This window comes from Anguilla anguilla, chromosome 16 (assembly GCF_013347855.1).
Source record: "Anguilla anguilla isolate fAngAng1 chromosome 16, fAngAng1.pri, whole genome shotgun sequence".
In the NCBI taxonomy this organism is placed as follows: Eukaryota; Metazoa; Chordata; class Actinopteri; order Anguilliformes; family Anguillidae; genus Anguilla; species Anguilla anguilla.
Window position 1 is genome coordinate 31,288,094 of NC_049216.1, and position 12,212 is coordinate 31,300,305.

Sequence of the window (12,212 nt, forward strand, 5' to 3'; positions counted from 1 at the left end):
TTGTAGGGTTTAGAAGAATGAAACACAGGGGTGTCATTGCTTATTTTTACACACCTGTGTATTTAAATTGAACGCATGAGGTAATGAGAAGCAATGTTTGAGATGAAAGCAGTGATACCACAGATACCAGAGATGGTGAGAGATTGCATGATAAGAAAAGAAGTGAGGAATGCTTTTTTTCCCTCTCTTCCGTCCCCCAGCCTTCAGCAGTTCCTCCGGTCTCTCTGGAGGCCTCAGCCGACGAGCGGATGAACGAGCTCCACGTGACGGTGCACTGCTGCAGCGGCCTGACGGCTCGGCAGGGCGACGCCCAGCCCAGCCCCTACGTGGTCTACAAGCTCTTCGACTTCCCCGACCACGACACCTGCATCCTGCCCGACAGCAACAGCCCGCAGTTCGACGACCACGTGGCCTTCCCCGTGCCCATGAGCGCCGACCTGGACCGCTACCTGAAGGCCGACGCCCTGCTGCTCTACGTGTTCGACGACAAGGAGACCGACAGCCACCTGTACCTGGGCAAAGCCAAAGTGCCCCTCATTTCCCTGGCTCACGACAAGTGCATCACAGGTTAGAACTGCCTGCATTCCGGAACCCTCCCACTATGACATCACAATGGCCAATAGTGTGTGTTTCTGGAACCCTTCCACTATGACATCACAATGGCCAATAGTGTGTTTCTGGAGCCCTTCCACTGTGACATCACAATGGTCAATAGCGTGACACCCTGAGGGGACCCCCTACAGTCAGCACTGACACAGTCATTACCCAGTCTGGACTGTGGGTCACTCTGCTCCAATGAGACCCAGCCATTTCAGCTGCATACACTGTACCTCCCTTGAGCCCCAGTTATGACTGTATGTGAAGTATTTCTACAAGATCCCTGCGAGTTATTTTTAATGTGCTGCTTTGAAACAGTGCCACAGCTTGCATGTGTCGAGAAAAGAAAAGTCATTTGTGCACTCGTTTCTGTCCGGACACACCTATTTTTAATAATGACTTACTTTCCATTTAGCCCAGTAATGCTCATTTGCAAAATTAGAAATTAGCCAATTAGCCCGATAGTTAATGAGTAACATATTTTTGGAAGTCTGCGTGAGTAATATTTGGCGGGCCTGGCTTTGTTCTGCGTTTTATTAGTTCTTACGGGCTAATTAAGAGATTAGCCATTATAGAAATTCCACAGTCCTCCCATTACGCTGAGAACCTCTCTCTCTTTTGTGCGTCCAGCTCGGTTCTCAGGGTTTCTGCTGAAGCTGAAATTGTTGTTGCACTGCAGCCATTTCCTGGGGTCTCTGGTTACACAGCTCGCTGGCAGCACTGGCAGGACCCCTCTATTAAACTGCATTTGATAGCATGTCGTATGATCAGAGGAGCGAGCTTTGAGCGTTGTGTGCAGGCCTGACCTGTGTCATCGTATATTCCAGGACGGCTTTTAACATGAGATGGAAAATGGTTCTTATTGTAGCAGAATGATGGTCGCAATTAGTCAGAGGACTGTAGGTAACGGGTAAGGTTATGGTATGAGTGGCCTGCACAAGACCGTGTGCGTGAGACGTGTGGTTTGTGTCGAATGGCGTTTTCCTCGTTACTGCTTTAGCATGGTGTCTTGAGTGGTCTGCTCTAATTGTTGCTGAGTGTGCACTGCTGGGCGTTGGCTCTGTAAGGTGACATTGCAGCTGGCCGGGCCCCCCGCCCCTCGCCCCCCCCACTCCCACCTGCAGCCGCTAACCTTCCCGCCTGTCCCCACCCCCCCGCCCCCCGCCCCCCGCCCCGTCCTCAGGCACATTCGAGCTGACAGATCCCAGCGGCCAGCCCAGCGGAACCGTGGACGTGACCCTGAAGTGGCGGTTCACCTACCTCCCTCCCCCCGGCGCCTCCATGACCGTGGAGCAGGCCAAGTTTGTCGCCAAGGAGACACCAGAGAAATTAGCGGCGACCGAGCAGAAGGTCAGAGGGCGTCCGCCCGTACCACCTGCGTCGGCCGCGCAGGTAGGGACCGCAGGCAGAACCCCTGCGTCACACAGCAGTGGCACAGCCTGCGTTAGGCACAGAGTCTGCTCTTCCAGAGGTTGATTGGTTTGCATCCAGGGTGGATTAATATGTACTGCAGCATAATCATTCACTGTCCGCTGCCTGGATTGACCATTGTGAGCCAATCAGGTTTGACTGTAGCACGAGAGCAGAAAACCTTCATAAACACATCTCGCCCTTTTATCGTTGCTGTAGCCACAACCTGTAGACTTCTCAGGGAAGGCACTTTGGTTGAAGCTTGCGCTGCCTTCCTTTTAGTCTCTGGCTGACTTGTGTAGAAGTGAATATCTGCGTGGTTTACATCTTTAGGGCGTGCTCATTCTGTGATTTTCCCCGTGCCGAGTTTTGCAGAAGTACGCTGTTAGTGTACTGACAAGTGCCCTAACAGCACTAGCAGTCAGATAGAAAGTTAATGAGAAGTATTGCTCCAGCAGATCTCGCTAACATTACAGTGTCAGCAACTTTATCTTGCGTTAAGTGTGATTTATGGCATCAGCGTGTTTTCTGTGCTGGCTTTTGAGTGTGGGATTGTTTACGTCTCCCTGGAACCAGGATGCTGCGTCTGTGCTTTTTGACAGTCGTTGTTTTTATTAACAAACATCACATCACTGGCATTTGTGTTGTCACTCCGATAGAAATGCTCTTGATTCATTTTGTGTATTGGGACTGCTTCATAGCCCGTTTATTTCATATCCGTAGTTGTTGGGACACAGAATTATTAAAAGATTAAATATGAAATATTCAAAAGTTCCCACAAGACGACGGAAGTAGGTGCCGTGCTTTTACATTGCTTTGACCCGACTGTTCAGTTTTCCGTTGGATTTTTCTCCTGCTTTGCCGTGTCTGATGCTTGTTATCTGTGCTGTTTCTTTGCATAGGCACAATGTTTATACTGTGAAGCTGATCAGATGAAAGTCCTGAATCTGTCTGTTGTACAACCTCTCCATTATTAACCATGTCCCAGACTCTGCTTCACTCAAGCTTTGCATGATTGGAGTTTTGTGGGTCTTCTTTTGTGGGAGTTTTTGCGTTCATGTGCCTGTCAGTGTACCATTACTGGTGGAGGTCTTTGTCATACAGTCATTACTCTTTCCTCGTTTGTGCTGGCCTAAATGAATTGTTCTTTTTGTTTCACCGCAGCAGCCGATGCCGAAGCCCAGACAGCGTATCACGGTGAAGGAGAAGGTGCTCAGCAAAAAGGTCTCCTTCATAGACACCTCAGCGTCAGAGAGCACGGTAAGGCACACCGTCATCTCACTCCTCCTCACTCTCTGTGACAGGAACGTGTTTCTACACATAATGGCACTGAAGTGTGACCTCAGTGTGAAGCTGTAGCTTCCTTAGATCACCTGCATATCGTCTTTTTGCCCAGCGTGATCACTCACTATGTTGATTACAGTTTCCAGCTTGTTGCTGTAGCATTAAGATTGAAATGTCCTGAAATATGGACATTATGTCCTTGGATTGATTTGGAAAAAGTATTTATGAAGCTCTCCCCCCCCCCCCCCCCCAACTCACGAAAACACATGCACGCACACACACACTCACACGCACACACATGCGAACACATAACACGCAAGCACGCACACACACACACAAGCACACGCGCACACAGACACAAACGCACACAGCCACACACACACACACACGCCCACAGACACACACACAAGCACACACACACATAAAATAAGGAGTATACAAGAAGAGTTGCTAAATTTTCCTGCAGTGACATCAGAGCGAGTTGGCCGTGTTCCCATCATGTTTTAATCCAGCGATAAAACCCGGAGTCCTTTTCCTCTGGCCCTGCCGGTTTGTTTTCTGTTTGTCTCTGCGGCACTTTCGCTGGGCAGTTGTCAGACGTTATTACTGGGTCTGGAGGCCCAAAGCTCCTGCAGATCACGGGCTGCCCAACTTTCTGGATGATTTATTATAAGCGCGTGTCCCCTGGGCAATGCTGCAGGCGCCCCCCCCCCCCCCCCCAAAAAAAAAAACCACCTCGTCAATGTTAATTACGCACTCTGACAACTATGAGCAATTAGGACGATTGTTAGCAAATAATTATTTGTAAGGGCTTTACAGCTTGGCAAGCGGAGAGGGGTGGATATTGCGGTGCTGAGCAGGATGAGCTGCATATTGATGGTGTTGCCGGGGGCCTGGCCCGATCGTTAGGGTGGGGGGGGGGGGAGAAACGCGTTCTGACGTTTTTTTTTTTTTTCCTCTGGAAAGGTGGAGGAGAGCGGTGTTCCCCGCGATGGCGCGCGCGAAACGCCGCGGGGGGAGGCCTCGGATCCGAAGCCCCGGCCGGAGGTAATGTATGCCGCGGCACAGACGGGCGCGGCCTTGCCCGTTCGGTCATTAATGCTCTTACTGCAATGGTATGGCCCATCTGGTGCTCATCAGAACCGCCCCTCTGTCAGACAGTGGAACGATCACTCTTAGCTATATGAGTCTTCCTTTTACGAAGGTTTATGCTTCTCCCTGAATTCAAAGCAAATATTGCTCTTGTAAATCTGTTGTTTATTTTTGCGGTAAAACCCCTCTTTAGTTGTAATTGCTCATTGCCGTAATGTGCTTTTGTACGTACCGTTATTGTAAATTATCCAAATAACGTCTATAAATACTTGTTGCTTGTACGTATATGTTTAACATGGCTTTAATTTAAAATACGTCTATTATGAATTTTCTTATAGCAGTTCACAAGTTCTTGAACTCTTGTTTCAGTTTCTTCTCGGGGTAAAATGGCTGTAGACTGATGGTTGACTCATGGAACACATTCTTCCAGTCACTGCAGGCCTGTTTGCTCAGCCCGCCGCCACGACTGGCAGCATTTGCATAGCCTGTTGGTTTCCGCGGGCTTCTAGGCCGCAAACAGATGCTTCTGGGTAATGGGAATGAGCAGCGGAACCCTCTCTCCTCTGATGCGCCGATGTTCCGCCGTAACCACGGTGCCCCGGAGCTCAGGGCTAACCCCGCCTCCCAGGGGGCTTCAGACCGAATCTGAGAGTTAAAATCCCTAACCTCAGACTTCCAGGGCCTCCATACGAGCAGACTCCAGCTTAGGGGCACAGCTCTCTCTCTCTCTCTCTCTCTCTCTCTCTCCCCCCCTCCCTCTCCCTGTCTCTCTCTCTCTCTCTCTCTCTCTCTCTCCCTCTCTCTCTCTCCCTCTCTCTCTCTCTCTCTCTCTCTCTCTCACTCTCTCTCTCTTTCTCTCTCTCTCTCTCTCTCTCTCCCCCTCTCTCTCTCTCTCTCTCTCTCTCTCTCTCTCTCTCCCCCCTCTCTCCCTCTCTCTCTCTCTCTCTCTCTTCTGTTTAAAACAAACAGCTTTCCCGCAGCGTCTCCCACACTTCTGCCCCCGAGACGTGACCCAACCGCTCCTGCAGTCTGTTTTATGTCGTGAGAAGTGGGCCTTTTCATCGAAACAGACAATGCGAATCCACAAAAGAACAGCGCTGGTTTTGTTTCATAATACCATATTTGTTTATTATAATAGTTACTCTAACTTTGTGTTGTTCCTGTGATTTGTTTTGTCATATGGTAAGTTTAAAATACCCAGTTTGTTGGCTCGCTCTTTGCTTGACTGACAATGTGAAATGTTGTTTCTTCCAAATAAGGATGAATTTCACAGTCTCAGATTGAATCTGGACAGTGTCGGTGCTGGCTGTGGCCTGTAGCTCCATAGCTGAGATGGGGATGGCTTTGCCCAGGGAATTGGGGGGTTCCGTTAGTTATGAGTCCACGTTCGATCGCTCTCCAGCGACCCCCACTGGTCGATTGGGTGCCCATGGACTGCATTTTAAGGCTGCATATGAAAGGTCTTCCTCTGACTCAGCTCTGTGTGAGCTTAGCTGTACTCTGTGGTCTGAAAAGAGTCTGCTGGGAACACCCTGTTTCAGAGGAGAATAGGGGCTGTCCGCACTCTCCCGAATCGGCAGTGGGGTTTAACAAATGAAAGGCATCTCCGTTCTCGTTCTCCATAGGCTGACAGAGAGGAGGAGGCGGTGCCGGCGGCGCAGGCGCCCAATGAGGAGGAAGGGGAGGAGGAGGAAGTGTCGCACTTCTCCGAGGGCCAGGTGGCCACCGCCAGCTCCTCGTCCTCCTCCCAGGATTCGGATATCTCAGAGCACCTGCCAGCTCTGGACCAAGGTGGGCCCCTGTCACTCAAACCCCTCTGCCTGCTCTAGCCGCCTCCCTCTAATATGAGGATTACAGCTAAGCCCCTCCCACTGCCTTGCCACTGTCTGCTTCTAACCAAAGAGACCCTTTTAACCCCAATTCATAGTCTTAACTACAGTACAAGATGGGACATTTAGGAAAAACAACTCACCAATGATGTAGTGCTTTCATGGGCTATGATAGTCTAGTGGAAGGTAATTCCAGTCGGTCAAAAGAGTGTATGCATAAAGTTATTATCCTCTTCCTTATATTTCTGCTCTCGTTTTTCTTAATTTTTCAATTGTATATGTAGTTGTGATGCACGCATCTATTTTCTAAACTATTTTCCTTTCTTTTAAACGATACAAAACGTACATTTGTCCCGAAAAAGTATAAACCCACTGGGGCAAATCTGGTTAGATATAGCATGATTTTATACACATATTTTTGCCAGGCAGTTTAATGGAACTCTATGAGGGTGAGCAGAGTTAGGGTGCTGAAACGTTTGGAAATGAGATGTTCTGGTGTGTGTAATTATCCCTGTGGCTCTGCTGTTTGAGTCGTGTGTAGTGTCTCCAGCGCTCTGCGGTGTGAGAGGCAGGCAGGAAGGTAAAGGTTAGCGGCAGAGGAAGTGCACGCCTCTCTCATCCTACAGACACAATGAGTCCCTCACCGCCGTCTTCATGTGCAAATGGCTGCTGTTTCAAACAGGCCGCCTCTCCCCCCGGAGAAGTGATAAATAATGAATACCGCCATCAATAGCGCGATCTTCGACTCCAGACAGCGGTATTATAGAAGCTGATACAAGCTGACCTCGTACAAGAGTCCGGCTTTCAAGTCCGGCCACAATACATCTTACTGCGTGCCTATAGGAGTGCGGTTCTCAGATAGCAGCCCATGGATAAAGCAATAAAACTTAAGACCCGGACTCCAGCAGGCGCACGGTCAGTCGCGGCCTTGTCAATATTCATCGACTTGGCGCTCCTCGCGATCTGCTCAGAGTAAGTGCTTAAGGATCGGGGGGGGGGGGGGGGGGGGGGTGGGGGGGGGGGGAGGGATGTCTGACTCCATACTTCTTGATCTTGACAATTTGTAACGAGCAGCGATCCGATTTCCCTCCGCCCCCCCCCCCCCGGAGGCCTGTAATTATAATTGTTTTTAACGCTGTCAATCTCCCGCTTTTTCCCCCAGATGGGGAGGACGCGCTGGCCTCCGATCTCAACGAGTCGATACCGTCGGACAGCGACGACTGCATCGTCCCGGGCCAGACGACCGGCGGCAGGAAGCAGGTCGGTCAGACAGGAAGGCGTCACGGTCTCCAGCGTGTGGGACTGAGCGTTTTAAACAGCCGTCAGAACCCACAAGGTCATCTCGCGTGTTTTTGTCACGCCAAGGCCGGTTTTAACAGTTAAACTTCACCATAATGGGAACACTGAACAGTCACACCAAGGAGACAAGCACAAGTTGTTATTTTCAGTTTTTTTTTAATGTCTTCTGTTTGTATCTCTGCTTTTGTTACCGTTTCTTAGCAGATGGTTTCATAGCATACCAAATGTCCTTGGATCTGAACCTCCACTGAGCTTTTTAAACCATTTAAAGTGCAGATCACAAAAACACTTCTTGACTTGGCAAAAAATGTTTGTTTTTTTCTGCTGCAGTCACAGATATTTCAGCTCTCACATCCACTCTGTCATCCAGTCTCATAAGCTGCTTTTTTTTTACCCTCGTCAGCATTTTTTTACTCTATATATAAATGCACTGCCACTGCCTGCATTTTATTTCTCACACACGTTTTATGAAGTGTCAGGTTTGTCAGGTGTCAGTTCTGTGAGTGTGAGTGTGAGTGTGTGTGCGAGTGAGAGAGAGTGTGAGTGAGTGAGTGCGTGGGCATGTGTGAGAGTGGTACAGCACCATGTGCCGACTGAGTGAGTGAATGAGTGACTTGAATGAGTAAGTGAGCGAAAGGGAGAGAGAGAGAGAGATCCCCACTGTCCTACATTTTCGATATGACATTTGTACTTTTGCACAGTAGTAGTATTTTAACTGAAGGAGAGGGGATGAATTGATTAAAGTGGGGAAGCAGGCTTTTCTCTTTCTCTTTTAAGAGAAGCTAAAGGAGGGCGAAACAGAGAGTCCCTCATTCTAAAACCCAGAGCGTTTAATCTGCGCTGGCTCTGCAGCGGCCCCAGGTGCTCCTCTCAGAGCCCGGAGGTGATTGGAGGAGGCGGGGAGAGAGATCACTGAGCGCGTGCAGCACGACGGTGCTTCTGAGAGGCGCATTCATACCGTAAGGGGGGCTGCCGGCTCAGCTCCGTGGCTTTTCCCCTCACTGTAGCAGGCCTGTGGGCTCCTTCCCCCTTTGTGCCCATTAGCCCAGATCTGAGGAGTGGCAGTGCCCCAACGCCTGGCTGTCTGCCCCTACAACAACCATGAATGTGCCCACTAGCCATATGACATTTCTACTCTCTTTTATTTATTCGTCGTTTTTTAAGGTAGTGTCAGGCTGTGCAAATCCTATTGGGATTTTGCTGGATCTCAGTTGCACTATAATGACCAAAATAAACAGTGTAAAAACATTACCTCTTAGCCGTGTAGCGCGCTACTCTTCAGGCCAATTAAAAGAAAGGCTATAGGACGTGGTGATTTCAGATTGCAGATGCGGGAAGTGAGTAAGTGCGGTGTCAGCCGTGGCATTGATGTTCTGCGGGTCATCCCCCGCTGATGACCTGCATTTTAAAAAAAAACCCAGCCGAAACCAGGCAGGGTGTCAAGTTCTCCCGAGCTCCACTTTACATACAATGCCTATTGTTTTTATGTCTGGAGACATTGCTCAAGTAGTGACAGGGGGATTTTTTTTTTCATCTCTCTCCCTCTCTCTCTCTCTCTCTCTTATTTATTTATATCCCCTTATCCCACTGTGGCTCTATTGTTTGTGTTTGTGTTGTCTGACAGGCTGTAGCTCAAAGAGTGAATCTGAAAGTATTATTCCGGGCCTTTGGTGTGTTTCCGCGTGTGTCTGACTGCTCAACCGCTGCTTGCAGCTGCTCTTTCGGATATAAATTTCCTGCTCCAGCTTTATGGCGTTTTGGGCCCGGAGCCGTTGATTAAAGATCCGGCGAGTCCTGGAAAAACGCCACCAGCACAATAAGATGGAGAGCCGGTGGAGGGTAAATTCAATAAAAAGGATATTTCACGTTTTTATTTATGCCGTGATAAAGAAGGCCAACACTTTTTTTTTCCCGACCAAACAGCAGCCCCCAGCTCAGAAATGGTCCTGTCAGAACAGCAGTAACGCTGTGAGTGTGTTAGCCCGCAATGCCTTTTATTTAAGGCAGAGTTTCTGCCATGAATGTTCTTCAGGAGACACAAAGCATTCACAGTGACAGCCAAAATGGATAGAAACATATGTGGTCATTTTTAGCCAAGTTTGACTCTTGTACATCTGTAGTTTTTTGTACTTTTTTGTTTATTGTTTAAATACATAGGATGACTTAATGTGTATGTATTTACATGCAGTTAGATTTTCTGCGTAGTGTGAATCTCCTGTTGCGCTTGGCCTGAAGTAGGCATTGGATGTGCTGTTTGGGATGCGGTGTGAGAGGGGGCTGATCTGGTCCTTTTAGCGATGTGAAACGGGCGCGGCTCTCTTGGCGGGCGGGCAGGCGGGCGGGCGGGCGGGTTGGCGGGTTGGCGGGCGGGCGTTGCCCTCTTCACGGCCGGCTCCTCCCAGCGCTCCTGCGCGGTAAACCGGAGCGCTCGCTCGCGAGGACTGTGCGCGTGTGTGTGTGTGTGTGACGGCGCTCTGCGCGGGACTGCCTAGCGCTGCGCTGCCTACTCACCAGGCCCTGTAATTCCGCACTAATTAGCCGAGCAGACAGGGCCGCGCGCCCCTAACCCGAGACAGTTCCAATCTGGGGAGCCGTAATTGAAGTGACATGTTAATTACAGGCTGATAGCGTCGGGCTGCTCGCGCGGCGGCGGCGGCGGCGGCGGCTCCTCCTCAGATGTGTTGATTAAAAAACACCGGAACCCAACAGGTTCGCGGCTCCGCGGCTTCGCGGCCAGCCTTCCCCTCCCCTCCCCTCCCCGTTTTCTCTTCCCCCCCCCTTCTTTTCTTTTTCTTTTTTTTTTCGCCCGCTCACATGCGATGTGCAATTAAAGGGAGATAAGTTAGTTTTTTGTTTCGCGCTCGTTTACAACATTTATGAGCCGCGCTTTTCGTCGGGGCGAAATGCTTGCCCCCCCCCCCCTCCCCCCCCCCCCGTCCCCTCCCCTCCTCTTCCCACTCTCTCCGAAGCGGCGTAATTAGCGTTAGCATCTTCTTTAACGGGCTACATAAAGTTTAGTGGCTGGATTAAATCAAGCCATTAACATAATGTGCTGTACAATTTGCCCCCTATCTCTCCGCCTTCCCGCTACTTCAAAGCCCAGCAGAGCGGAGCTGTTATTGGGCCATGCCACCCTGTCAGCTTCAGTCAGCCCGACGGCTGCTCCTTCCGCCAAAAACCTCCTCGGCGTGATAATTAACGGAGAAGAAAGTCAAGCGAATGTAAAACTTTGGACGGTTCCCCATGAATATTTCATGCATTTGAATAATCTGGGGTTAACATGATCAATTTGATGTATAATACGTTGATTAAAAGCTTTATTCCTGCGTTTAAGATTTTTAAAAAAAGAGAAAGACATCCACAATGGACGTTTGCGTTAGACGTGTCTTGATACAGTTTCAGCGCCTCAGGTTTTTTGTGTTCGTTTTTTTTTTTTTTTTTTTTTTGGTCTTTAACATCTACTGTGAATACAATTCATCACGCGTGTTCTCGTCTTGTATTAGTCCCAGCGTGAGCTGTGCCAGTCTGTCTGTTCACTGTAGCCCAGGAGAGAAGGGATGTACAGAAGGTGTGTGCTTGTACCAGAGACACGTCTACACTTCTTTTATATCTCCTCCTAACTTTCTACTGTACTAAGTGTACAAATCCCACTTAAAATCCCAGCAGAAATAATCAAAAGGTTTGTCATTTTATTTTATTTTTGGGAGGGACATTTTCAGAGTCACCACTTTGCCGGGTGGATAAATGCAGTTGTAGGGCTGTATTAGCCAGTACATGACTAAAAGTTGTCAATCTACCCTGCATTTAGGGATGTTTTAATGTTTATGGTCCCTGGAGCTTTGGATATTCTTCGCAATAATAAAAAAGAAGGCAAATATAATGCATACATAATAATCCAAATATAGCCGTTTTGGCACGAGTAACTGTGGCAAGGGCCCCTGCGTCATCCATCACTCACAAAGCAGCATTAATCATAATTTTACCAGTGTTAACTTAGTTAAGTTTTGCGTTTTAAATATCCTCTTTTTTTTTTTTTTACACCAAGGTATATTTGTCAGTGCTGTTCATATTCAGAGGCTGGCTCCAGTAATAAGTGCGTATTAGTGCCGTAAGTGGATCTGGAATGACGAATGAGAGCTTTGGGAGCTTGGAAAGCTCTTGTCGCTCGGCGACGCTCCCTGACATTAATGACTGTTCTCGTGTCTTCGTGCTAAATTGCAGATCGCCTGTGATGGCCCTGGTGTTTTTGACCAGGCCGCGGGTGTGGCGTCTCAGTGGACTGAAGTGCGTGTGTGTGTGTGTGTGTGTGTGTGTGTGTGTGTGTAACGATACAGGCCACCGCTGACATCACCGCGTCCCGCAGTCACATACGCACGGTTATCTCCCCCCACCCCCCCCTTTTTAGGCATATCTGTTTATTTATTCATCTCATTGTGGCGCTGACAGTTTAAGAAGCCCCGGGTGCCTTCGGGGAGCCCCTGTGCATGCTAAACTGCGCCTGCCGCCGCGGACGGCTTTGGAGAGATGAATGGAGACGCGACTCCCGTAAGGATAAGACCGCCTCCCCGCCATACATCTTCCCAGGGCCCTATCTGTTAACGGCTGTGCAGGGGATGATGGGATGTGCTCCAGGGTAGAGACAGTGGCATTGAGGGCTGCTTTCTGATAGGCTGAGGTTTAGCCTGTGACTTCCTCCCAACC

At 49.4% G+C, this 12,212-nt stretch overlaps 1 protein-coding gene across 1 annotated transcript in view; it reads left to right on the top strand.

Annotated features, from left to right (window-relative positions):
* Nucleotides 1-12,212, top strand: part of rpgrip1l (RPGRIP1 like) — a 60,658-nt gene that overhangs the window by 31,814 nt on the left and 16,632 nt on the right. Inside the window, exons 17-22 of the mRNA XM_035396390.1 lie at nt 201-567; nt 1,781-1,989; nt 3,172-3,267; nt 4,258-4,338; nt 6,009-6,174; nt 7,375-7,472. Coding sequence (XP_035252281.1) covers nt 201-567; nt 1,781-1,989; nt 3,172-3,267; nt 4,258-4,338; nt 6,009-6,174; nt 7,375-7,472 — 1,017 coding nt within the window. The remainder of the gene's footprint in view (nt 1-200; nt 568-1,780; nt 1,990-3,171; nt 3,268-4,257; nt 4,339-6,008; nt 6,175-7,374; nt 7,473-12,212) is intronic.